The following is a 24,717-nucleotide window of genomic DNA, read 5'->3' on the forward strand; positions in this document are numbered from 1 at the left end:
AGCCAACATAATTAAAATCACCCGTGTGAGTCAAGCACAGAACCACATAATAGGCCCCTTTAACAGCAGCCATTTTGCCATGTCATTGTAGAGTAAAGGCAGGTGTAATTACACCTGTGTTTACCCTGCTATGACATGGCAAAATGGCTGCTGTGAAACGCTGCATTATATTTCAATAGACCCTTTTCGGGGCCGATACTTGGACGTGTCATGGCAGGAAAAACACAGGTGTAATTAATAACATTAACGATGGCTGTGTTTCATTTAAGTGAGCCAGTTTCGGAAGGCCTTGACTATTGGGACAGATATTGAACCAAGCTATCATTAACAAAATTCATTACATCATTACGTACAAGAAAGTTGATTATGTAGCAGGACCGGTTTGTTTTATAACTGCTACTTTTATATGTAAAGAATGAAACTGCTTACTTCTAAAAGCCACCTCTCAACTTATGATCACTGAAGAAGGGTTATGCCCAAAAAAACAATGCAGTAAAATAGGCCAATGACATTTTTTTCAAAAATGTCTTTCTTTAAACTTGCCCATTTTCTTTTGACTTATGATGAAAACAATTGACAATATGAAAGGAGATCCTTTCGGAGAATGCATGAAAGAAATAAAGTCTGGAAGAATTCATAAAAGAAGGGTAGATCAACGGAGGGATTTGGTCTCTGTTTTCTAATCCTGCTTTTAATCCTCAGGTATGGATATGCACCATATGGATTTTTCAAGAAAATAGACATCCCTGGACCCAAACCCATGCCCTTTATTGGGACATTTTTGGAGTACAGAAAGGTGAGACACATTTTTTAAATTAGAACAGTGGTCGCTGACGCTTTGATACCTTGTTCACACTGCTCTCATTTCATTCCCTATAGGGCATCCACAATTTTGACACAGAATGCCATCAGAAATACGGAAAGGTGTGGGGGTAAGAGTGCACGCAAAAATATTCCCTACTGTACATTTTTCCTGCTGTGCTCCAAGATACAACTGACACAATATCTGCTGTCGCATTACAAGGTTGTATGATGGCAGGCAGCCTTTACTGGCAACAGTGGACACAGCTATGATCAAAACCATCTTGGTCAAGGAGTGTTATTCAATCTTCACCAACAGACGGGTAAGGAAAAATACATTGTCGGGGAAATTTCCCAAATTATTACCTCAATACTAATCGAAGAACATAACGTAAAGAAGACATCCTCTCTGTGTGTGTGTGTGTGTGTGTGTGGGGGTTAGGATTTTGGTCTAAATGGACCCTTAAGAGACGCCGTGTCAATAGTGGAAGATGAGAAATGGAAGAGGATTCGCAGTGTACTCTCTCCGTCATTCACCAGTGGACGCCTGAAAGAGGTTAAAAAGCACACTGCGGCTTTAACATATTTGTAATGAGAAATATTGATTCACATGTGCACTAAAACCAGTTGGTCCATGATTCCGGTATGTACATATTTCATGATTTTAATGTTTTTGTTATTTACTTTTGGGCAGATGTACTCCATCATGTTGCACCACTCAAGTAATCTGTTAAAGACCCTTCGCAAGAATGTAGAGGCGGATGAAGTCATAGATGTTAAAGAGTGAGTAATGTGTTTGTGATGAGATTTGGACACAGACTCTTCACCTGTACTTTTCAGTTCTAGAGATGATTTTCTTATTTCTTAACACAAAACTTTGGATGGTTTCACGTCTTAGTTTTTCCTACATTACACTTTACCCCATTTTTTGCAGAGTGTTTGGACCCTACAGCATGGATGTTGTGACCAGCACTGCCTTCAGTGTGGACATTGATTCCATCAACCATCCATCCGATCCTTTTGTAGCAAACATTAAGAGAATGGTGAAGTTCAACATCCTGAATCCCCTGCTTGTGCGTATGTCAAACATTACGCCGTTTAATCAGATTGTTCAACTTGTCCCTTTGAGCCTTGAATTAACTATACATTTTGAATTCTTTTTCATTTCAGTTCTGTTTCCATTCTTGTCGCCAATTTTTGCGAAGATGGATGTGACATTGTTCCCTTCTGAAGTATTAAAGTTCTTCTACAGCTTTCTAAAGACGATCAAATCAGAATAAGAATGAACACAAGGTAATATTTATACAGTCTATTAGCTACAATGGATTTGATGTTGGTTTTTATATTTTGTGTTCATAACCTCTCCCTTGAACACAAACTGGAAAATCAAATAAGGATATCCACTTGTTTTTGTCCTCTAGAACCGAGTGGACTTCATGCAGTTGATGATGGACTCTCAGACGTGGAAGAGAATACGAGCTCCGGCAAAGGTAGAGAAAGAAACCAGAGGGGAGGAAGTGACGTTCAGGATTTTCTCTGTAGTCATGGCTGAATATTTAAAATTCAGGATATCAAGGGTCACTTTCTTAAGAAAAAGCCATTGCTTTTTATTATGCCCAAGTTGAATGTTAACGTCATTTTGCGTTCTGTCAATCACTGACGAGTAAATAGGAAGTTTGCAAGGAAGGAAGAGAGCATCTTTGTGACTGTTGAAGTCAAACAAAGAATCGGGTTAAAAATATCTGGTAAAACTATGAAGACATTATGACATGATTTGCAGAACCTTGTAAACAACAATTTCAAGTTGTTTTAAAAGGCTTCATATTCATCCAGAGCTCCGACGTACAGTCACCGTCTGTTTCCAGTTCTAGAATCAGAGTCAAAGACCAGTGACAACCCACTGAGTTAAAAAGGTTCATGTTAACAATATGAGTCTTTCCAGACCGCAGAGTTACAATGCATTTGTGTTGCAGGACTGACTGACAACGAGATCCTGTCTCAGGCTCTGATATTCATCTTTGCTGGCTATGAAACAAGTAGCACCACAATGGGATTTTTAGCCTACAACCTGGCAACTCACCCTCAAATCCAAAAGACCCTGCAAGAGGAGATTGATGAAACCTTCCCAGAAAAGGTTTATTTAAATTTTTTTTTACTGTAATTCAATTTTGTTTTTATCAGCAACTTATCCTCTTCTACCAACTAATGACTACTTTATACTCCAGGGTCAGCCAACCTATGAAGCTTTGATGCAAATGGAATACCTGGACATGGTGTTGAATGAGTCAATGAGGCTGTACCCTATTGCTAATCGATTAGAGAGAGTGTCAAAGTCTTCTGTGGACATTGACGGTGTGACCATCCCTAAAGGAACTGTCGTCATCATACCAATTTACACTCTCCATCGTGACCCTGTGTTGTGGCCTGAGCCTGAATCCTTCAAACCTGAAAGGTACTGCATAAATGGCAGGCTACGGCTACAGATTTGACACAATTCTAGTCATTTGGCTAATCAATTTAAAATATGTGTTCATTTTTCAGGTTCAGCAAAGAGAACAAAGACAGCATTGATCCTTATTCCTACCTACCATTTGGAGCAGGGCCAAGGAACTGTATCGGCATGCGATTTGCTCTCGTAATGATGAAGTTGGCCCTGGTGGAGATCCTCCAGAACTTCAGCTTTGTCACATGCAAGGAGACACAAGTGAGAGAACTTTCAGTATCTGTGGTCTTTAGGCAGTGACAGATGTTGGGTGAGATTGTATTTGAGCTTCCGAAAGGCTTCATTTGTGACACGTGTCTTGTTTTTCTAGATTCCAATGGAGCTGTCAAATTATGGATTCACCACACCCAAGGATCCCATCAAACTGAAGCTGGAGCCCAGAACCGCCACTGCAGATCCTCCCTCAAGCTAACTGCGTCAGGACACAACTTCAAATGACCGACCATCTTGTGACACTTTCAAAAAGGAATTCAATAACAACATTGACTATGCATTACATAATTACAAAAACAAAACTTGCCCAGCCAACAGCCTGGCTCCAAAAGCATCTTCTGATGTTTTCTTTTGTTTCTATGTATTCTAACTGAATATATGAATTTGTGTAATCTCTTTAATATAGAAGAGCGTGCTTTATGATAAATCACCATTGCTGTTCTTGCTTTTACTATCCTTGTATAAGTGCTTTTTAACAGCGTTTTAAACAAATACTATTATATTATATGGATAAGCCTGCAGAGAGTTTAATATGCTCAGGTATAGTTATCCAGCTTTGCTTGTTTCCATGTTGTTAGCAATTTGTTTTGTCCTCTTCACTCCTTATTTCACAAGTTTGAGAGGGTGGAGCTAAGCGCTCATTACAAAGTGCACCCGAGTGGGCCTGGCTCAGGAAACTATGTCAACAGGCCTCGTACACAACATTTTGACATTACTGATATTCTTGCAATCTCATTTGTGACTTTGTTTTCTATTTGCCTAATAAAAGTGCTCACACTTTAGTCTGCGTGGTCTCGCTGCTTTGTCACATTTTTGGAAAGGGTAATCCTTAAAATGTATCTAATTTATTGATCTGTAATCTTAGGCAAACAAGTTTTCCTTAGTTTGAAAATATAATCGCAGTTTTGAAAAGTAACTAAACTACTTGTACTTATGTCAAGGTACATAGTTTCTTTTGACAGTTTAGCAGAATAAGACTTTTACTTAAGTAACATTTTGAATTCAGGACTTTCAGTCTGGTGTGTACAGAGGTGAGAATGACATGCAGGCGTGTACGGTGATAAAATATTTGTCTTTCAGCAACAATAGGAACAGATCTTCTAACTAAAACGCCTCAAAGATCATGTTTCTGTTCCTGCTTTTCAATAAGACCGAGTCTAAAAGAAAAGGTAGAGAAACAAAAGAAGGGGATGTAAATGTTATGCCATTGCTTCAAGGTGCTGAATGGCACCATGACCTCACACACCCATATTATGTGACAAAACCAGCACTTCCTGCTCTGCTATTTTAAATCATGATCTCCAATATGTGGCAGGTTTGAAATAAGACACATTATGTTGCGATACTGCTAATTGGCCGTTAGGGGGCGATGCAACACAGTGAGAGACGATGAAAGCCCTCTCCCCCACGGGGCGTTAATTCTAGGGGGATTTTTGAGAAATAACCTGCTCTATGAGTTCTCGTGGTAAATGTACGGATTGTCTGTGCAGGAGCAAACTTTGCAATCATTTAAATCGAATTCAAAATGCATGTGTGTTCTAGATTAGGCTACAAATAATCCACAGTTGAAGTGCACTCACTTCAAGTTTAGATGCTAGTATTGTAACGTGAAGTAAACATGCAACTATAGTGTGCCATCATTTTGCCAAATATGTTATCAATTCAAACAATTCACGCTGCCTGACAATAATGGGTGGAAATCAACACTGGACGTCCGAAACAAAGAGGTTTATCCCACATAGCCCGGAACGCCCTAATCTCCGCCCCCTAGCGGAAAGCCTGCGAGCCATTGGCCAGATTGTAACACTACGCCCCTTTGATTGGCTGGCGGCGTCGTCACTGACCGTCTGTTGTTCGCCCTCGTTCATGACAGTGAACCGCTTTGATTCATGCTGTTGGGGAGCCTCCTTTTTGGATTTGGAGAACAATTAATGCGGGCTGAGCGGGGCGCATGAAGGTATGTTTTACACGGAGGGTTGTGGGAATATTTGGCTACATGGCTTCCAGAAATTAAGCCTCCAACTTAGTCAGGCTTTTTAGTAAGAAAAGGCAAAAGTCCATAGACGGGTTTCTGACCCGACTTGCTCGTTCTGGATGGGGCTTTGCCCTTTCACATTAGCCTAAGTGAAACTTTACAGCCGTAAACCAGGTAGGACTTTGTGCTTAATAATAATGCTGAAATAGTATTTCGAAAGATATTAAATAGAGTAACAGTCGCTGAGGACCAGGGGTCTTATGTTGAGTTAGTGTTTGGGCTAATGGGTGTGTTTACTTCAGCGATATTGATGCACTACTGATTTTGCCATTATCACTCCAGGCAATCTATATATGATGGCTAGTTTGGTGTTTGTGTGATGTCCGTGACACTTGAGCAATTGAAGTGAATGTTGCCAACACGGAAAATAATGACATAGTCCCTTGTGTCAGACAAAAGGCCCACGGGGCAGGTGGATCCTGAGCAACCGCTGCCATCATGTAGTGCTTTGAACACACTGAGCGGTCCCAGCACAGACCCTGCCTGGTTACTCAGCTAGGATGAGTAAAGTTTAACCCAGGCTTTGTTTGAGAGTTGATTGTAAAGCCGTGAACTGCAGTGTGTGAACGCACACGTACGCATGAGACTGTTGTCCACTGTTCTGCCTTTTATATTGACTTGTAGATGTGCCTCCATCATCATTGGCTGATCTGCATGGATGTACCATCTCCTGACAACACTGGTACATTGGCAGGGTGTCCATATTAAAGTCAAAGTGCAACTCTGCCTTTTAAAAGGCGGGCTACAGAGTGGGATTCAAGGATTGACTCTGGACTGATGCTTCCTGTGGTGTGGGCATCCCTGGAATGTTGGAAGGATCCATGGAAGATAATTTACAGATATCGGGTGTGTGTGTGTGTGTGTGTGTGTGTGTGTGTGTGTGTGTGTGTGTGTGTGTGTGTGAGAGACTATAAGTGAGTAGCCAGTGCTGCACACACACTTTGTTGCTTTGCTGTGAATGTGTGGTGAGCCGCAGAATGCAGCCAAGAATTTGGGCGCTGCCGCAAGAAAGTAAACAGTAGCCTTCACTTGAGATTCAACCTTTGCTGTCAGAGAAGAGGAGAGGTTAGTTTAAAGTGAAGATGAGGACAGTTGCTTTCAGTATTAATACAGACGGGTGACAAATACATAAAGAAATGTGAGGAAAAACATGACAAATGTAGATTCTTTAGAACACGAGGTGTCACTGAATGCTTTGGTGAGCAGGAAAATGATAAGAATCAGATTCACGTCTAATCTCAATTGAAGACCTATACTGTATATTTGGGACCCTTGTGATTCGCAGCATCACCCTGTGGTTGTTCTGGCAGCCCAACACCTTACCAAGACACTTTAATGTGGATTTGAATCTTGCACAGGCTATACCGTCAACCTTCAAAGCATCCTGCGTCTGTTTTATTTATTCATGGTGTGTGTGTGTGACAAAGAGAGAACATCAGGTGTAAGAGACAGGCTGATCATTACAGCTGCTGTTATCTGACCTCCCAGCTTGCACATATCCTCGTCACACACATAATGAGCGGCCGCAGCATTACAAGGCACTGTAAATAACATGAAAGCGACGTTACCCAAGATGAAGTCAGCTGTGTTTTGTCTTTCTCTTGATTTTTAAGGATGATGTCTGCTGTGTGAAGTGTGTTATGTCTGGACCCTGTGACTATGACTGGACCTAGCGGATGAATCACAGGATGGAGTGCGGGATGGCTAATACCTTAAAAGTGTGTGCCAAATAACACATTTCAATCAATCACACTTGTCTAACCCTGTTGGTATTTGGAAACCCACTGAATCTTCGCAGTGGGAACGGAATAGAGATAACAACTGTCCTCAGTCCCTTCAGCAACTTAACATGCGGATATGCTAATGACTTCCTGTTTATAACCCTGAGCACAACCCAGTGAGAGGCCACAGAAGGGACCCCGAGTGCCATAAATGCACTCCGATAATCTACTACTAAGTGCTACACTAATATGCTACACGAAAGAACACATGTTCTCACACCTGGACCGTTTTTTATTTATTGATTCGCTAAATCCTTCTGATTGCATTTTGTGTTTATTTGCTTCTTGTATCTCTTTAACGCTTCCTCTGTCTCCTCAGGATGAGAAGATGAATGTGGAGGCTCTAAGCAGAGCAGAGCTGCTGACTCTCCTCAGTGTCCTGGAAGGAGAGCTGGAGGCCCAGGATGTGGTCATACATGCCCTCAGGGTGAGTTAGCCACTAAGTCTGACACACACAAATCCCCCCCCCCCGTAGACTCAGAACCCCTCACATACATGTAGCAGCATACACAATAACAACAACTATAAGTAGGATTATAGCCATCACAGCTACCTATTAAATACAACTCTTTTCTCTGTCTTTACTGAAGACATCCTTGGACACTAAAATTGACCGGTTTCAGCATGACACCCCCCAAAAAGAATGTGAGCTAGCAGGGAGGGGATGTGTAAACAGGAAGCTAAGGAAACAGAGCTAGTAAAGACAATGGTGCAGGAGTCATTCTGGTTTCCCAGGCCTTTTATTCCACCAGAGCAGACGTTATTGCTGGTCAGACCAGTTGAAATCTGTGTTTATTTCCATTCAGGCACTATTCAGACCTGGATACGTCCACATTGTGTCCTGGCGTTAGTTCAGACTTACTCCAGTTCATACCTGATTTGTGTCAAATGTGTGTTAAGTAACTATTTGTTTTGATCTGGGGAAACTCCCGTTGTCTCTGAATCAAAACAAAAATTTGCCCTCAGCAAAAATGAAGGCTTTGGTGGCTGTTTGGCACCTTGCCTCGGGTGCATACCGCAAACCTTTTGAGAGTTGTTTGGCACTCGCAAATCAGCTGTATCCAACTGAGTTTCGAACCCTAAACACAGACTACGGAGATGACGAGGCAGTCTTTCAAGGCATCTGTGCATCTCAGACCACTTCTGAATGTTTTGAGGGACATTGTCCACAGTTTGAGTGCACATTGTCCACAGCACCTCAGGCATTATGCAGCAACAACCTTACATCCTCAGTTTTGTGTGACTCAGTCGTTCATATTCAAGTGAAGGAGCTGAGCTTACCTTCGGCTACAATGCCTGGCAATGGTTTAGTGGAGACTCATGGCCGCAGCAGCTGCTCTATGCTTAGGTGAAGCTGCTTAGACCCCGAATGCTTGACTCATTGTCTGAAATAGTGATTGAAGTTGTGATAAGGACAAGTAGCAACCACGACTGCCTTGTTCTAATGAACAGGCCTTGATAATGAAGTTTATCTTGCATGCAAGCGAGGCTGTCATCATGGGAGAATTTCATTGCCAGGGCCTGAGGGGAAACTGATCTAACCGCACCGGTTCAGAAGCATCTGTCACCGCAGTTTTTAAAGATCTGATGAAAGGCAGGGTTCGCCGAAAAACTCAACGCACACGTCATTCCCCTCAGGACAAATGTACAGTCGCCTGGCTGTCTGTACTAATTTCTCTTTCCGTATCTTTAACCGCTATTCCCCCTCCTTTCCGCCTTCTCTCGTCCTCACACACACAGCAACATTACGGCGGGGGGGGGGGGGGGGTGGTCTTTAATGTTTGACCACGACCCATGTCCTATCTGCCCACACACACACACGATGGTCTCTGGTGGGCCAGTTAGAGGCTGCAGTGTTTATTGTGGAGAGGATGTACAGAGTTCAAATCACAGATTTCCCTTGTTACCACTCGGGGCCTGTACACCATTTTTCACTGACTGGTTCACGTTAGGGCAGATTGTGTGTAGACACGTGACCGCAGAGGGGGGGGGTGTTAGGGTTTGATGGCAGGCTAATGTGTCCTTTATTGAGCTCTGTGTCTGTGCATTGATTTTGCACCCGAGAGGTCTGTTTGTACACTCTGTCTTTTCTGTTTTTCATTTCCCCTCCGGGATTTCTTCCTGGATCGTGACATGCCACCGTGTTTTCTCTCTAACTAGAGCTCTCCCCTCGGTGTTGTCAGGCTGAGTAAGGCAGAAGAGGCTCTCAAATCTCAAACAATCTTTTCCAACTTCAAATGTTTTCACCTCTCAGCTGCAAGTACTTGGGTTGCTTGTAGATTGCTTGGGACATTCGCATCCAGGGGCCTTTTTAACCCTTCCTTCACCCGAAACCCCCCCAGAAACTTGGAACTGTCTCAGTGCTTGCTTACTAATAAGATGGCGTCACCCTTGGGACTTGTCTCTACAGAGTCTTCACTTTGTGGTTTTTAGTTCTCATCACTAGGGAGACAGAGAAGCAGATTTATTAGAGCTGAAGATTCCTGAGAACACGACACCCGGAACAGGTTCTGCATTCCAACAGGAGTGGCGTATCTTTTGAGTTGATGATTGTCTATATCTATACTGGAACTAATGCCACTATTATCTTCTCTCTGTCAGGCATACATGGCATAAATCCAGCGGAGAGCAAGTTCTCAGTCTCGAAAGTCAGTCCTTCCTCAATTGTTGTTGCGCTGCTTTCGAGACACCAAGTAAACGAGTGAACACAGTGGGAAACACACGTCCGACACTGATGTATAAATATGTCTCAGGTCTGCTTTGAACCTGTTGTTTTTGTGACGCAAATATCGCTGCTTGGCAATGGGTTGAACTTTGCTCACCCAGAACATCAGATGGTTGCTGTGGATAAAATGTTGCAGTCATGCTCAGCAGGTCCTGTTTGTGTGTTCCCTAAAACAATAGGGCCCGGCTAGAATGGGCTGTTCAGATAAGATTGTATATTGTGTTCCTCCTACAAGAATCACTGCCCAATTTGGACATGAGGGTGCCCTTAAAAGCAAGGAAATACCTAATGGAACAGTGTAATGCACACTGGTCTATGATGTCAGTGAAGCGCTTCGATAATAACATCCTGAGCCCGAGGCCTGAGAGAGAGTAAAGCTCGCTGACCGGACAATTCTGAGATGACATCAAAGTACCCAAGTCACAGCAATGATTAGTCCATGTGAGCGACACGGGTCGGGTACTGTTTTCCTCAGGATGTCCTTATACGGCAGCCTCTCTTATCCCGAGACCCAGCTCGAAAATAATGGATCGTATCTGTAGTGGTAATAAGTTCCACCCTTCGCTGGTATTTGCACTGAACAGCACTGAGTATTTGCCTGCTACAAATAGATTAGTGATACAGGAGGTTAGTCTGAGATAAGAAAAATAAATGCTCTTTCAATGCAGTTTGTGCCTGTGTCTGCATCAGTGACAAATCTCATTTTTGGCTCCGTTTCAAGAAATACCGGAGCACTTCCTTGTTCCACCTAATGATATGTCATGCTTCTCCAAAAGCATTGCCTGACCAAAGACTGAGATCACCTGCTCCCATGTTTCCTCACTAACCACTGATGATAGCGACTGAGGCAGTTAAACATTACTTGGAAGTTGTCTCGTTGCACGGCCCCTAAAGTTAGGTGAGGTTTTGTTTGCCGTCATTTTATTGCCATCTTTAATGTGTGGGTGAGAGGTGTGGAGGACACAGCTTAATCCTCAAGCACACACACCTTGGCTTACACTTCAAAAAGGTCTGCACTTACAATCTCATTTGGCTCTCTTGCTCACTCTTTCTCACTCTCTTCTAGTTTCTTTTCTCTGCACCGTCTGCATGAGACACTATGAGACTGGTATGGCTTGCCACGTAATTTAAAACCAGTGTTCGCTTTTAGTGAACTTCCTGGACGGTATTTTAAATGTACACATTTGAGAAATGAATGATGCAGAACGTGCACAAATGGCATGTACTCACCGGTTATTCATTTTCCAATTTTTTTACGATACTGATTCAGTACAATCTCAGTGAGTTCTCAGTAAATGCAGATGAGGGCCTAAACCAGCTGCTGCTATATTGTTAGTATGATGGTACACCTGGCCCGTTAAGGACCAAAGTAACTGCTCTCATCCTGGATGTCGGTCAATGAGAGTACATGTTTATCTGAAGAGATGTCAGGACACAAGCCTCCACTATCTATTACTTTTAAATTATGTAATTTGTAGTGTCGGAACCACAGAGTATTTTGATGATCCAACTCTATAGCACTACAGAGCTTCTCTTTAATCGTCCAGCCTCCTTTAGATGATTATTTTGATTTTTACAGCCGACCATTGTCACACATTTGTCTTTTAGCTTCTTGGACAGTTCGCCAAAAATCAACAAATGCAGCTTAAAGAGGGTACAATCCCAATGTTGGCTCTCCCAAGTAAACGCTACACAATCGTATCCTGTAAGTTGTGTAGATAATGATGATAACTATCCCTAGTGGCTGGTTAGCTAGTCATTAGTCCCCAGCACCAGACTGTCACCACAACCTCCCTATCTAGTGCTCAACCAAACTAAGGCGTGTGTACTGTTGGGTCGGTAACGCACCAGAAGCAGAGGCTTTTCTTCTTTTTGCAGTCAAAGACATTGTCTCACTTTCTCATTTCCCATTTGCTACGAGTTTCCCCAGAAGACTGTTCTGTAATGACCAACAAAATGGGTCAGAGCCCTTTGTGTCTGTTTGAGTTTGCAGCCTCACCAGCTCTGTTCAATCAGATGTGACAGCCGGTGGATTGATACTTCTCAACTGCCAAGGCCTGTTATTCAGGCTGACGGGCGGTCCATTGACTATTTGTTCTTTTCTACTATTAAGTAGAGCAGAGTAGTTGTGTCCACTCCCCGGGAAGAAAAACAGCACTACTGACTTCCTCATCCAAGGAAACCCTGAAGCCAGAGGCATCAATCTGAAGAGGATGGTCTGCAGCTGACCGACTGTCTTCTGTTGTTCTTTGCTTCTCATTGTAGCCCGTCTCCTATTCCACGCTTAGAGCATTACCCGCCACTGTGCTTCTCTTGCGCGGCAGGTTTATGATCGAAAGTCTCGATTTATAAATCCTGTTTTTGGTTTGAAATGACTGAATGGAACTACAACCTCATCTACTCGTTTATTCTGCATTGTCCTCTGTCCTCTTGTTGCAAAGGCGCTTGCGCGGTACTCCTTAAGTTCCACGAAAGAAGCTTTTCATATCTGACAGGTCTGGTCCTGCTGTCCCTTTGTCTCTGTGTGTCTTAACTGTTCTTCTGACTGGTAGACTAATTCACCAGGAACGCATTCTTTTCCCATAACCCCCCACTGCAAAGCTGCTGGATTTGAGATGTTACCCCGGAAACAGACGGTTATGCTAAGAACCTCGTGCAGCATGGTGTGCAAATACATGCCAGCTCATGCACACGCATATAGATACAGTATGTGCATGCATTCCTGGTCATTTTGATAGCAATTCTGTTTTTTTCTTTCATCCACAGTACTATTTAGCAGTTAGCTTAAAGGCTAAACTGTTCATGTGTAACAGGAGATGTGCACCCGATAGCAGTCAGAGCTGCTGACTTCATTGTGTGACAGTCATCGCAGAGGCTCTCTCAGGAAACAGGACTCCCTGGCTCTCTTCAGCTCACACAAGGGCATGATTGTGCCCTGAGGCTGTAGGGAACTGACTGACAGAATCTTCCCAGGTGAAAAGCATCAGATTGTCTTTCACACCTCGGCACAGCTGCGGGAATGCATTAGAGGATAGAAGCTGTTGGAGAAGGCAATGCTAGAACAAGCTGTAGCACACGTGTTTATAGCTACAACACTGCGCGGAATCGTAGAGGAATTCTTTTATACTTGATGCAAATTCAAAAACAGAATTCTTGATAATGAAACGGTGGATGAATAGCATATAATATATTCTCTCTTGTAGAGACATTTGTCATCAGTAGCTGGGCAGAAATAAGAGCTTTGCAGCAGAGAGCGTTTGCTTGTTGTGCCCTCTTATAGAAGAAAGCACACTCTGTCATTATGATCAGAAATATCCCAAGAAAACTACGGGAGACCAGACTCTAGGCTAGGACTGCTACACACACACACACACACACACACACACACAATCCAATCACAGCCCGACCCTTAATGGTGTATTTAAGCAGTTATTTAACTCATTAAGCTGCAGTAGATGAAGAAGCTTTACAGCTTTAGTCCAAAGCCCAGCACAAAAACACAGCCACAGGTAAACGTGCAAATGGCTTACACACACACACACACATTTATAATCACAAAAAAGGGGGAAAAAATATACACACACACACACACACACACATACACACACTCGTACCCTTTCAGACATGGAGACAATGTGTAAAACTAAAGGCATTGAGACAGTGTCTTTGTCCAAGTCCTGTAATCTCTTCACTGATGGTCACATTCTTTGTTCAGACTCAAATACTGCCTCTTTACTGATGTCCTCAGGGTGGGTGTGTGTGAGTGTGTGTGTGTGCTGCCCCAGTCTGAGAGCGTGTGAGAAAAACGATGCTGGCAGAGAGGCGGAAGTAGAGAGAGGCATTTTCTGAGAAATGAACAAGCAGAGGAATTTAGTGCAATGCGTGTTTGGGCAGGGAGAGGAAGGGGGCCGGAGGACCGGGGTGTCTGATGAGGACTGTGTGGGGAGACAGCGACAGGTGTCCCGAAGGCACGTGGATTGAACTCTGTGGCTTGTGCTTACGTCACTAGCCCCGCCAGCTGACGCTGCAGGCCTCCAGAACTCTAACCTTCTCACTGTATGTAGTAAATGAGACATCCGGATGATATATCATTGTGTCCCGCTGTGAGGTCAACAAGGCCCTATCACGTGTCACTTCATTTTGTCATTCCAGCCTGCTTCTCTCAAACACGCCTGAGTAGGGTATGATAAATGGAAAGTAGTTGATTGCGCTCAGGATTTCATTTTTACCCTAAACAAGTGTGCTATCTGTTTCTTTATTAAATTATTTAGTTTTTTTCGCTGAGGTATGATATAGCTTCTTCATTAGAAACAGCGCTGCGTTTTGTGTCTGATCTCATGGACCCGGTCCTTCACCCCTGCATCCCTGGGGAGGAGTTAACATCTGCCCCTGGTGGGGGTTGGACAGCCGCGCTTCACCTCTTTGTGTTTGGGTTGAGAGGAACGACCGTCTGCTTTGCTCACACTGACAATAACATCATTCCACACAGATTTCCTGCACACACTTACTCACGAGTCGTATGTTGGATAGTGATATGATACATAAAGTTATTACACAAGAGTCAGTCTTCTGTTCTGTTTGCGATGCGTTAGCCTACGTGGTGTTTTCTTGGCACTGACAGTTGGGCCTCTTGTTATCTCACAACACATTTTTTCTGTGCTGCAGTGTGGAAAGAAAACCTCAACCTATCAAATCCATGTTCTGCCCTACACAGACACATTGGTTCTTTTTCTTTTTCTGCTGAGTCAGGACTGAACATTTACATGGACAGATTAGTTTTTTTCCTCCTGTAGGCCACAGGTAGATGTACCTGCTGTTAAAGGAACAGCCAAACAGCACAATTACATGTGTGTGCTGTATGTTTGTGTGTCTCTAGGCTCAGCACAGAGATGCTTTCGTCCAGGAGCGTTATGGCGAGTACGACCTCAGCGATCCCTTCCTGGCCCTGCAGCGGGACAGCGAGTCCTCAGAGCGCCAGAACACGCTCACCCAGTCTCGCACACACCAGCAGGGCCGGGCGGTGGGACCGAACCCTCTGGCGGTGCTTAAACTGGTCATGTCTCACTGCAAGAAGATGCAGGAGAGGATGATGGGACAGCTGGCTGCTGCTGAGAGCAGACACGGGAGGGTAAGTAATGAAGTCATGAACACACACATACACATACACACACACACACACACACACAGTGAGTTCTAGAGCTCACTCCTCTTCACTTCAGTGTCTGGACAATGTTGCAACAACCCAAGTATCCAGCCAGGGTCACACTTTGTACAATACGCTGGGTTGAGAATGTTTTCAAATGAATGCACTGAATCCTGTAACAAGACCCCTGTCTGCATGTCAAGTGATTTCATTGTGTGATAGATGATAGCTGATCTGGAGGAGGAGAAACGACGGCGTGCTCAGGAGTCTGCGCAGAGTGATGATTTCACCTTCATGCTGCAGACAGAAAGGGACAAACTGCTGCAACAGGTACGGCTGATGTACTGTTGCAATATGCGTGTATGTATTTGTATGTTTTATAAAGATAGACGATGCCTCTCCTCCACCTGTCTGCACCGTGTCCTTCTTCGGTGTGGCAGCTGTGATTTAAAACCAAGCGACTGAGCAGGGAAGCATTGTTGCAGTTCTATTGTGTAACCCAGTAGGGTGGACAGGGCATGGCCTGTTCAAGTACAGACAAACACAAGCACTCGTATGCACAAGCACTGGGCTGTTCCACAGGAAACGGAGGAGGAAGAGGCCATTGTTTAGTTGTCCAGCAGCCATGTGGCTTCATGGCCTCAGGAAACCTGAGATAATGAATGTCCATGTCTAATGCAAGATCATCTGGCGCACACACACTGTGAGCACACAATCAGACACTATACAAACTTTAGACAACGTCCTTATGGCTTAGGGAGGTTTCCTGAGTGTCTCCCAGTCCTCCTCAGGCTTTCCTGCCTGTGTTGTTTTTGTACAGTAATCGTATACACTAGGTTGTACTTCATCACCTCCCATTTCCTTCTTTAACTCATCAAAGGTTTTGAGTTGCCTAGTCAGCAAGTAATGATGTAATGGCAATCTGAACTTTCCACAAACAAGCAAATTATTATTTAAAGGGAAAAACATGAACAGCAGCTTCTTTCTCTGTCTCGTCTGACCCTGTAACGACACATACAGACATGTCTTCATCCCCTTTCCTCATTCTGTGTCATTCAAGTGGACCTTATTTAAATGTAGTTCATTTAGCTGACCGGCAAAGATGGAGACACTCTGTGAACACTGGGAGAAAAACAGGAATTGAGCGAATTTAATGAAATGACAGCGTCACGAGTGTCATAAATGCTATTGGCAAACATTTTTTTAAATAAACAATAGGATACAACATATCACTTAAAAAAATACAGTTGCAGGTTATAATGGGGTTAGTGCAAAAATACATATCCCAAAAAAAACCCATTTTGAACCAAAACAACAATTATATTTTCTATGGTGCTGTTTCTCATCCTGTAATGGATCTAATGTAAGCAGTGTTCTTTTGCCTCCTTGTGGTCAAACGTGGAAATGCCGCCTCGCCTTGACGCTTATCTTGTATCTCTCTCCCTCCCTTTTTAGTTGGAAGTGGAGCGTGCAACAGTGCGGAAGTTAGAGAAGGAACAAGCGCAGGCAGTGAGCCAGGTGGAGGAGTCACTGACCCAGCAGCAACAGCTCTCATCAAACCTGACTCTGGAGCTCCAGAAAGCCAGCAGCCAGGCGCAAGAGGAGGCTCACAAGGTCTCCCAACTCCGCACTCTGCTCCAAGAGGAGACCAGTGCCCTGGAGAAGCTCCGGGGGGTTCTTGAAGACGAGAAGAGCAGGGTGGCCCAGCTAGAGGTGAGGTCTGAAAGGGAGCTGGCTGAGTTTGACACAGAAAGAGAGCAGATGAAAGCCAGGCTCAGCAAAGAGGAGGAGAGGAGTAGGGAGCTTGAGAGGCAGCTGGAGGAGCTGAGGAAGAGGCTGGCTGAAATTGGAGGGGGTAAAGAAGTGGTAAAGGAGGCTGTGACAGCGGGGAAAGAATCACTTTCCGTGGTGGGGTCCACCTCTGTGCAGACTGAGCCAGATGGAAAGATAACTGTCGCCCCTAAATCCTCCTCACTACCAAAGGTCAATGGCCATCACACTCATAAAGAGTCAGAACCAACACAGGAGGGGAGAGGACCAGAAAATGGAGGGGTGGTAGAGAATGGGGGAGGAGCACTTTTGCATTCCCCTCTTCACCCTCACCCTCATCCGCACCCTCACTCTCCCTCCAGCACGGCCTCCTCTTCCCTCTCCTCTTCGCCCATTTCCTCACCCGTTCTTGCCAAGCGTCTGGGCAGCCCGGGCTTCCATCAGTTCTCCTACCAGGCCGGTGTCAACCAGCGATTCCATGCTGCCAGGCACAAGTTCCAGAGCCAGGCTGAGCTGGAGCAGCAGCTTGGTGGCCCTCTTTCCCCGAGGGACCTCTCCCCCACCGCCTCCTCCGTCCTTCCCCCACTAGAGCACAGCTCAGCTAAGCAGCTGGCCCGCAACACTGTCACTCAGGTGCTGTCCCGCTTCACCAGCCAGCAGGCGGGCGTCAAGCTGGCACCAATCAGCAGCTCTCCGTTCGGTACAGACTACCGCAACATAGCAGCAACTCCTCCCGGGGGGCGGTCGCCTTCTTCAGGGCCTCTATCACCGGGCATCCAGTCCCCCCTCACTCCTCGCTCAGAGAGGGCCCATCCTCCTCCCATCCCTGCCAAGAAGCCCGGCATGAGTCCGACTCCGGGCTCCCCAAGTCACTCTGCTCGGATCAGCCTCTTCCCAGAGCTGACGGGGAACTGTGGACACAGCAACAGTGGGCAGGAAGGAGCCAAGGAGCCAGACCTGGTTTTATCTTCCAGCAGCTAACGGACAGATTATACAAACTAACTAAGTCAGGCCTGAATCAACAGTTACTGTAATCACCATCGTTGCCGGCCCTTAAACCCACTTCACAGCACTCATAATCAGTAGAACAGACACTTCACAGCTGGACTAAGAGTTTGTCTCCTCGATACCACAAACTGAGAAACAATCAGAAAAGAACTATTTGAAATAAAATATAGTATATTGTGATTTTGAAAAAAAATAAGATTTAAATATTTCTATTAACATTCCTGTCTTTACTCTTTTATATAGATTTTTTTTTTTTTGTAAGTTTAAAGTTTTAGAATGAAAATATCTCTCTGTTATTTTACATTTTAACATCATATTAAGGGTGTTTAGAAATCATATCCATAAAGACCTGTTTGGTTTGGAAGAAAGACATTTGAACAAGATTTCACAGAGTACAGCACTCCTTTTCTTTTCCCTTAATGCTCAAATGATGCATCATGTTAGAATCAAAAGAAGACTTTAGTCAGAAGCAACACTGTATAGCAAGTAGAAGGGCTGAAATACGTGGATGTAGAGTATAGCAAATGTGTAGCTATCACCATTTCACAAAAAACTAGTGAGTAGTTTTTAAATGTTTTTCCAATAAATCCGTATGCACTTCCTGTTGAGATAGTCTATGAAAACACTATTATACTGTAAATAGTTTGAAGAATTCACAGTTGATTCTCTGTGAATGGACATCACACACGCGTGTGCTGTTTTTTCTTTTACACTTGTCATGAATACACTGAATCTTGTCCCTAAATGGGGGGGGGGGGGGGCACACTTTGTACAACATTACTGTAAGATACTGTATGTCAACAATTTATATTATTTTGATTCAGGGAAGTTTAACTTCTGCTGTACCCAAATCAAGAAGGACTAAGTTATGATTATGTGACAACTCTTTGGGGGATATTCCATCAATGGACATCATGGGGACGAAAGGTTTGAATCTTGCTACTGTAACCGTTTCTATAGTATCTGTCAAATAATTTACATCGTGTTGTGTCTTGTCCTAACAGTGCTACACCTGTTTGTTTTAGGTTTCACATGATTTTTTTTTTAAAAATCTTTAAACTCAAGAATTGATGGAAACTAAATGTTGTAGCTGATCAATTTAAATCTGTAGATTTATACACTGTCTGTGAGGGGCAATGTCCATCAGTCTCTTGTAATAAATATGCATATCAAGAACACCTGCATTATCTAGTGTTTTATTACTTCTAGATATAAATTCAATAGGCAATAAAAACAGTCTCAGGGACGAAAGGGTATTCATTTAATAATAGGCTATAACCGTGAATGTAAAAAGTCCCATAATAATAAAAGTCTTGTGAAACAAGTTAAAACATAAATAAACGACGTTAACAAGGTTAAAAACTATCAGAATATCTACCTGCTTAGTTAATCTATTATCTATGTTAGAGATGACGCTTGTGATTGATTGTTCATGCCTGCAGAGGTCAGAGGGGGAGGTGCCGGTGTTGTGCTGTGCCATGTTGTATGCCAAGAGGAAGCTTCCCGTCCCAGCATTGTTAATGAGTAACATTACCTATGGTCTTTAACTTGTGTTGTGGCAGCATTAATTTGATTTTAGACCGTTAATTGATAATACTGTTAATAATTCCTTTTTCACATTGCCTGATAGACATAATTGTCTATTTGTTACACTCGACTCAAACTCGGAGAAGTGGGCAGATGAATTGTATAAAACACTCAACGAAGGTCCAGAGGGTCCGAAACATTGGTATGACAAGAGCAGTGTGCAGGATCTTCTTTTCTCAAGACTCAAGTGATACTTTCCAACGCACCGGCATCTGAGACGGTGCAAACATGTTTTCCTTTTGAATGTAAAAAGAACAATCTAGCCAAGATGTTCAATCCATTTATTTTACAACAGAATGGGGCAGTAGTCGTAAACTTTATAACCGATCGGCACACAGTTAGTTGTAGTATAGTGTGAGGGTTGAACACAGCACATTGTATCGCTAACAAGTAACTGATCCAGAGTCAGCCTACTTAGACATTATGTAACACAACCAGTATGATATGGCCTTACAGAAGTCATGTAACGTATATAGTCTCTTGCCTTACATGGCAATTGCTTTGCATTCACTTGGGATTGACCAATACAGTTCATTACAGTTAAGAGTAATATATTCTAAGACTCAACAAAAACCAGCATATTAAAATAGAAATTTGCATACATGGGAAGATGGAGCTCTTTACCATAGGAAAGACATTTTGGCAAATAAATCTTGGTTAATATGAGTACGTTTTCCTTTCACAAAGGAAAAGCTGTACAGCAATGGAGGTGGTGTTGCTTTATCTTAATTCAGTCATCATTGCTTGCATGGGTGGAGACACACACAGAAAACAACACTCCCTCAGCCCTGACAGACACACAGGTTTACAGTGCAGGAACAGAGCTATGCTGAGGATCATGCCACTCATAAATGTTAATGTTGAAATACTGTCAATTTCATTAACAACATATAACTTAACTATAAGTTGTCAGTTCAGGATTACTCTAAGCTTGGTACCAGTTACAATGTCAGATGACCGCTATTCATTTTCCTGTCAATGTCCCGATTTTACAATTCTACCATGCACGACAACTACAGTGAAACAAAAAAAAATCTCATTTCCCTGTACTAAATCAAACCCTGATATGCGACGGTGTGCTTTATTTCTCTCATCAGATGCCTTGTGCCTTCCTGGTCCTCTACTGTGACATGATCTCAGTCCTGCATGAGTCTAATTAAGGAAAAGTGTTGACACCTGAATCTCAGGAGGTCTAAGATTACTTATACAGCAGAAGGGAGATTTACTTCTTTTATGTAGCGGTCCTGAGCACAGCCCTGCACACTGACCCAACACAACTCTTTCACAACACACACCTAGAAGGAACCACTTTCTCCAAACCACGATTATCTTCATAACCGCGACTTCCTCACAGCAGACGGATATCGGTGCCTTATAGTCTGCGGATCTTCAGTTATACTTTTTTGTTTTTTTATTACTTCCTTGCCCCATACTGATATAGCTTTGCTTTGGTTAGTCCTTGCGCATGTCTATGCGGGTTCTTGGGCCCAGTGGAGTGTGCGACTCTCTAATAAGTCCCTGGCCTTCCACTAGACATTCTGCATCTCCTTGCCAATTTTGTAACTGAGGATCTTATTCCAGTCGATCTTAGTGCGTGTGACGGGCAGCTGGCGACGCAGGGCCTTGAAGGTGGTGTCAGACATGGTCTGGTAGTTCTCACTGATTGCAGTCTGCAAGCAAAAAAAAAGGGGAAAATAAAGTAAAATATTTTTACATTTTCTAATCTCAAAATGTTTCTTTATGCACATTTTGATCAAAGTAACACCTGATGTTAAACAGTATACACGTGTAGTCAATAAGAGGTTGCTTACCTGGTAATCATTTTCTGCGTTCTCAATAATGTCGACAAATTCCTTGGTTGTCTGGCTTTCATTCTGTTTCAAAAACACAATCACCACTTTTTATCCTTCTTACAGAGCTGGAGGACCTCTTCTACATACTCAGAGATGACACAGCCAGTCTCAAACTTTGTGAGCAACAGAAGGTTTAATATGAGCAGTTTAAAAGACTGCAGGAGAGCTCATGTACAACATGTTCTACTTACAGTCACTGGTATTGATTCCTCTACCTCCTTATGGCTGACCAGCTGCACATTCCCATCTTCATAATAGTGCACCTGGAGGCAGAGGAAAAACTTTGTTAATAAGCTGGAGTTTTTTTTATTATTATTTATCATTTCTGCAGATGAGCGCACTGAATTAAATTCACCTGGATTTTCAACACTCCCACCACCTGAGCGGTGGACTGACCGATGGTGAGCTTCCACTCTGACCTACAGCGACCATTCCTGTGTTAGAGAACAGCAGAGGAGCCCAACATTACAAACAGACAGCAGCATCAGGATACGCAAAACTGGTCATTTATAACCTTTGTGATGAAGCTATGTTAAAACATATCCTTATACATATATTCAGATAAGCTTTTAAACTGTTGTTTGCAGGCAGGTGACTGTACCAGAAGTTCTTCGGTTGAAACTGATGTCCTTCAATGCAGGCTATGATTGTTTGCTGACCATCAACTGTTTTCCCATAAACCTGCAACACACAGACAGTAGAGGTCAAATGTAGTCCATTGCTTAGAGGACTATTTTTTCACAGTTGTCGTGCAGCTTACCGTGCAGACTCCAGTCGGGTAGTGCTCTTTGACGTAGGCACTGAGGGAAGTATCGCAGGCATCTCTCCAGCTTCTCAGGGCCGTCTCTCCGTCAAACAGCTGCACGTCGCTCACCTCTTTTCTGAGGTGGTCAAAGCGGAACGCCAAATTGTTGCGGGGGTCCAGGAAACGTCCCTGGCCTAAGTCCCCATGCTCTGTGATCAGGACCTATCAATAAGGGAGAGGAAAGACTGAAAAGGGTCTGGCTTTGACACTTGCTCTTCTGGGATGAACAGGAGAGACTTAAGCATGAAACATACCGGCTCATCGTAGCCCTCTAGTTTGGCAGGAGTGAACTGATCCATGTTGTACTGGGCAAAGGAGCTAGACAGATAGAATGGGCCAAATGGTACGGTGGGCATTTATAACATCACAAAAGAATGCTTTCAAAAAATGTTTTCTAATATATTAACCACACATGTTTGTTTTTAATTGTGTAAATAATGAGTATTTGAATTTGTGATGTTTATCTTAAACTGAGTGTTACTTACTGTGAGGCCCCCTCCCTGAGCAGATTGTCATTGTTGAGAAGAAGCCGCACATCTAGCAAGACAAAAAGAAACTATGCATTGTATTGCTCTTAAAAGATGAATTATTATCATGTGCATCTTGTCATACTCGGCTACTTCTTACCATTGAAGACCTCGTTGAACTCTCCCGGGGGGGGCATGAGTCACAAAGTTGGCCGCTATGCGAACCTATGGAAGCAAATTAAATGCAACAAATGAATTAAGTTATCCTGATACTATGACTTGCTGTATAATCAATTCAAAGAGAGATGCTACAAATAATTAAGGTTTTCACTCCTCAAGTATAAAAACAAACATGTACTCAAACAGGTCTAGCATCAAAAAAGTAAAACATTTACTACCAATTGTGGGTTTTTTTTAATTTGGCATCCAGTTGTAGCCTTATCATATTGCCATAGCTGATACTAAGATGCATTTTCAGTGAGCCTTTTTCCTATGATGAACCCAGCTTAATATTTTGGGTTTACTAGGAATGACTATAGTATCTTGATTACAAAATTAAAGTCATTTGACAATAACAAAAAATAGCAGCAAGCATGTTTTAGGAAATAGTTAACTTCAGAGAGTATAATTGACATACGTAATATAATAAGAGCTCTTGTAATTTGCAAGGAAATAGAGGAATACTGATCAAGACACTGCTTTGTGAACACAGAATGGGCACTGCATTAGAAACAACTGATCTAGACTCATGTCATGTCGCTGTAAAATCATGCCATCAATGTGCCCTCAATTTTCCAGTTAAACGCCAACAGACCTTAATCTCAAACATCTCTCGATTCTATCGGGAGAGTGTCGCCACTCTCGTTTCTAGCTTTGAAACCTCCCTGTGTGTTGGTATTACGGTTGTTTTAAATGGTACCGTTACACGTAAAATGTAATTCTGCCATTCATAATAATTTGTGCTTTGCCTCCAACTGATTATGTGCCACTGGTAGGGTGTCACTATCAGGCTCCATCTAGATTATAGGAACCCTTATTCTGCCATCGAGCGCGTGTGTGGTTAGCAAGTATTTGAGCTGCAACTGAATCTGTTTGACCCAAAAATCCAAAGTAACGGTAGCCGCCACTGCTAGCTAACATGTGAAGACTGCGGAGCACACATTGTAATTACTGCAGACTAAGATGGACATTGCAACCCGACTTTTTGAAAATGTGCGTCGATACTTATATTTATATTAATCTAGGTAACGTTACAACCATTAAAGAGTTTTCAGTGGCTAAACACTCTTCCAGCTTCTGATTTCGCGGCGAGCTCAACTGTGAGCTTTAAATAGCATTGGCTAGTTAGCTAGTGGTAGCTTTAAAAACACTAGCTCATCACTTTGATACGTGAACAAAAACTGGCACTCCTTCCAAAACTTAGCCGGGAAGTTCGTGTGCACATTTAACACGCGTAGCTCTCTACAAATGAGAGTAAACAGCGTTTAGCAAAGAATAAAATAGTCTTCAAACCTTCTCATCATCTGACAGCGGCTCCTCAAAGTCAGCCATCTTGGCTCTTTGTGACCCCACCTACTCCAGCTGACTGACACCAGCAGCGCTCGTTGTCATTTACACATACGAAAATGTAATGAACACAAACCAGAAAGTAATTTTAAATCACGTCTCGTAAAACGCTTTTTATTACCGTGCTTCGACAGTGAATGCCACACACTAAATTCAATAACTTTGCACACGGCATAAACTCAATGTGAAACACTCTCAAGATTACGGTTTTGCAGCGCAAGAGGGCGTATAAATTCAGTTATTTAATTAGTATATTGCTTCCTGTTGGGTGTTGTAGCGGTGACCTTCCTACGAAATAAACGTATTGGCACGTGTGACTATTATGAATAAACTGTTCTAATATGATGAACTATGTTCCTAGTTGACTGTCTTATTTTCTAGATTACTACGTGTCATTTATTTATAATTATTTGTTTATATTCGTTCCTGAATTCCGGTGTTTTTGTTCATCCAGGAACTG

The 24,717-nt window shown here is 43.1% G+C and overlaps 2 protein-coding genes and 1 pseudogene across 3 annotated transcripts; 2 read left to right on the forward strand and 1 right to left on the reverse strand.

Annotated features, from left to right (window-relative positions):
• Positions 1 to 487: 487 nt before the first annotated feature.
• LOC116382626 (cytochrome P450 3A19-like) lies at positions 488 to 3,716 on the forward strand. Its single transcript, XM_031845835.1, has 11 exons — positions 488 to 492; positions 703 to 796; positions 880 to 932; positions 1,025 to 1,124; positions 1,496 to 1,584; positions 1,736 to 1,878; positions 2,223 to 2,291; positions 2,775 to 2,935; positions 3,027 to 3,253; positions 3,343 to 3,505; positions 3,615 to 3,716. The coding sequence occupies exons 1-11, from the start codon at positions 488 to 490 to the stop codon at positions 3,714 to 3,716; spliced, it is 1,206 nt and encodes a 401-aa protein (XP_031701695.1).
• A 1,674-nt stretch (positions 3,717 to 5,390) lies between these two features.
• LOC116382278 (CTTNBP2 N-terminal-like protein) lies at positions 5,391 to 19,155 on the forward strand. 2 transcript variants are annotated; one of them, XM_031845212.1, is made up of 6 exons: positions 5,391 to 5,474; positions 7,166 to 7,270; positions 7,653 to 7,760; positions 14,935 to 15,186; positions 15,424 to 15,531; positions 16,657 to 19,155. In XM_031845212.1, exons 2-6 carry the CDS (start codon positions 7,229 to 7,231, stop codon positions 17,950 to 17,952), a joined length of 1,806 nt encoding a protein of 601 aa, XP_031701072.1. In that variant the 5' UTR covers positions 5,391 to 5,474; positions 7,166 to 7,228; the 3' UTR covers positions 17,953 to 19,155. The 2 variants fall into 2 exon arrangements, with proteins under 2 accessions (XP_031701072.1, XP_031701073.1); XM_031845213.1 differs by lacking the exon at positions 7,166 to 7,270.
• Positions 19,156 to 19,832: 677 nt separating this feature from the next.
• On the reverse strand, positions 19,833 to 24,473 carry LOC116382279 (F-actin-capping protein subunit alpha-1-like; annotated as a pseudogene).
• Positions 24,474 to 24,717: the final 244 nt, after the last annotated feature.

The sequence above is a fragment of the Anarrhichthys ocellatus genome, unplaced genomic scaffold, assembly GCF_004355925.1.
Source record: "Anarrhichthys ocellatus isolate YVR2014 unplaced genomic scaffold, GSC_Weel_1.0 scaffold5, whole genome shotgun sequence".
In the NCBI taxonomy this organism is placed as follows: domain Eukaryota; kingdom Metazoa; phylum Chordata; class Actinopteri; order Perciformes; family Anarhichadidae; genus Anarrhichthys; species Anarrhichthys ocellatus.

Coding starts and splice junctions, on each gene's coding strand:
- LOC116382626 (XM_031845835.1), top strand. Junction 1,585..1,735: donor GAAGTCATAGATGTTAAAGA/GTGAGTAATGTG, acceptor CATTTTTTGCAG/AGTGTTTGGACCCTACAGCA. Junction 2,292..2,774: donor GAATACGAGCTCCGGCAAAG/GTAGAGAAAGAA, acceptor TTTGTGTTGCAG/GACTGACTGACAACGAGATC.
- LOC116382278 (XM_031845212.1), top strand. CDS start 7,229: ATGAATCACAGGATGGAGTGCGGGATGGCTAATACCTTAAAA. Junction 7,271..7,652: donor GGATGGCTAATACCTTAAAA/GTGTGTGCCAAA, acceptor CTGTCTCCTCAG/GATGAGAAGATGAATGTGGA. Junction 7,761..14,934: donor TGGTCATACATGCCCTCAGG/GTGAGTTAGCCA, acceptor GTGTGTCTCTAG/GCTCAGCACAGAGATGCTTT.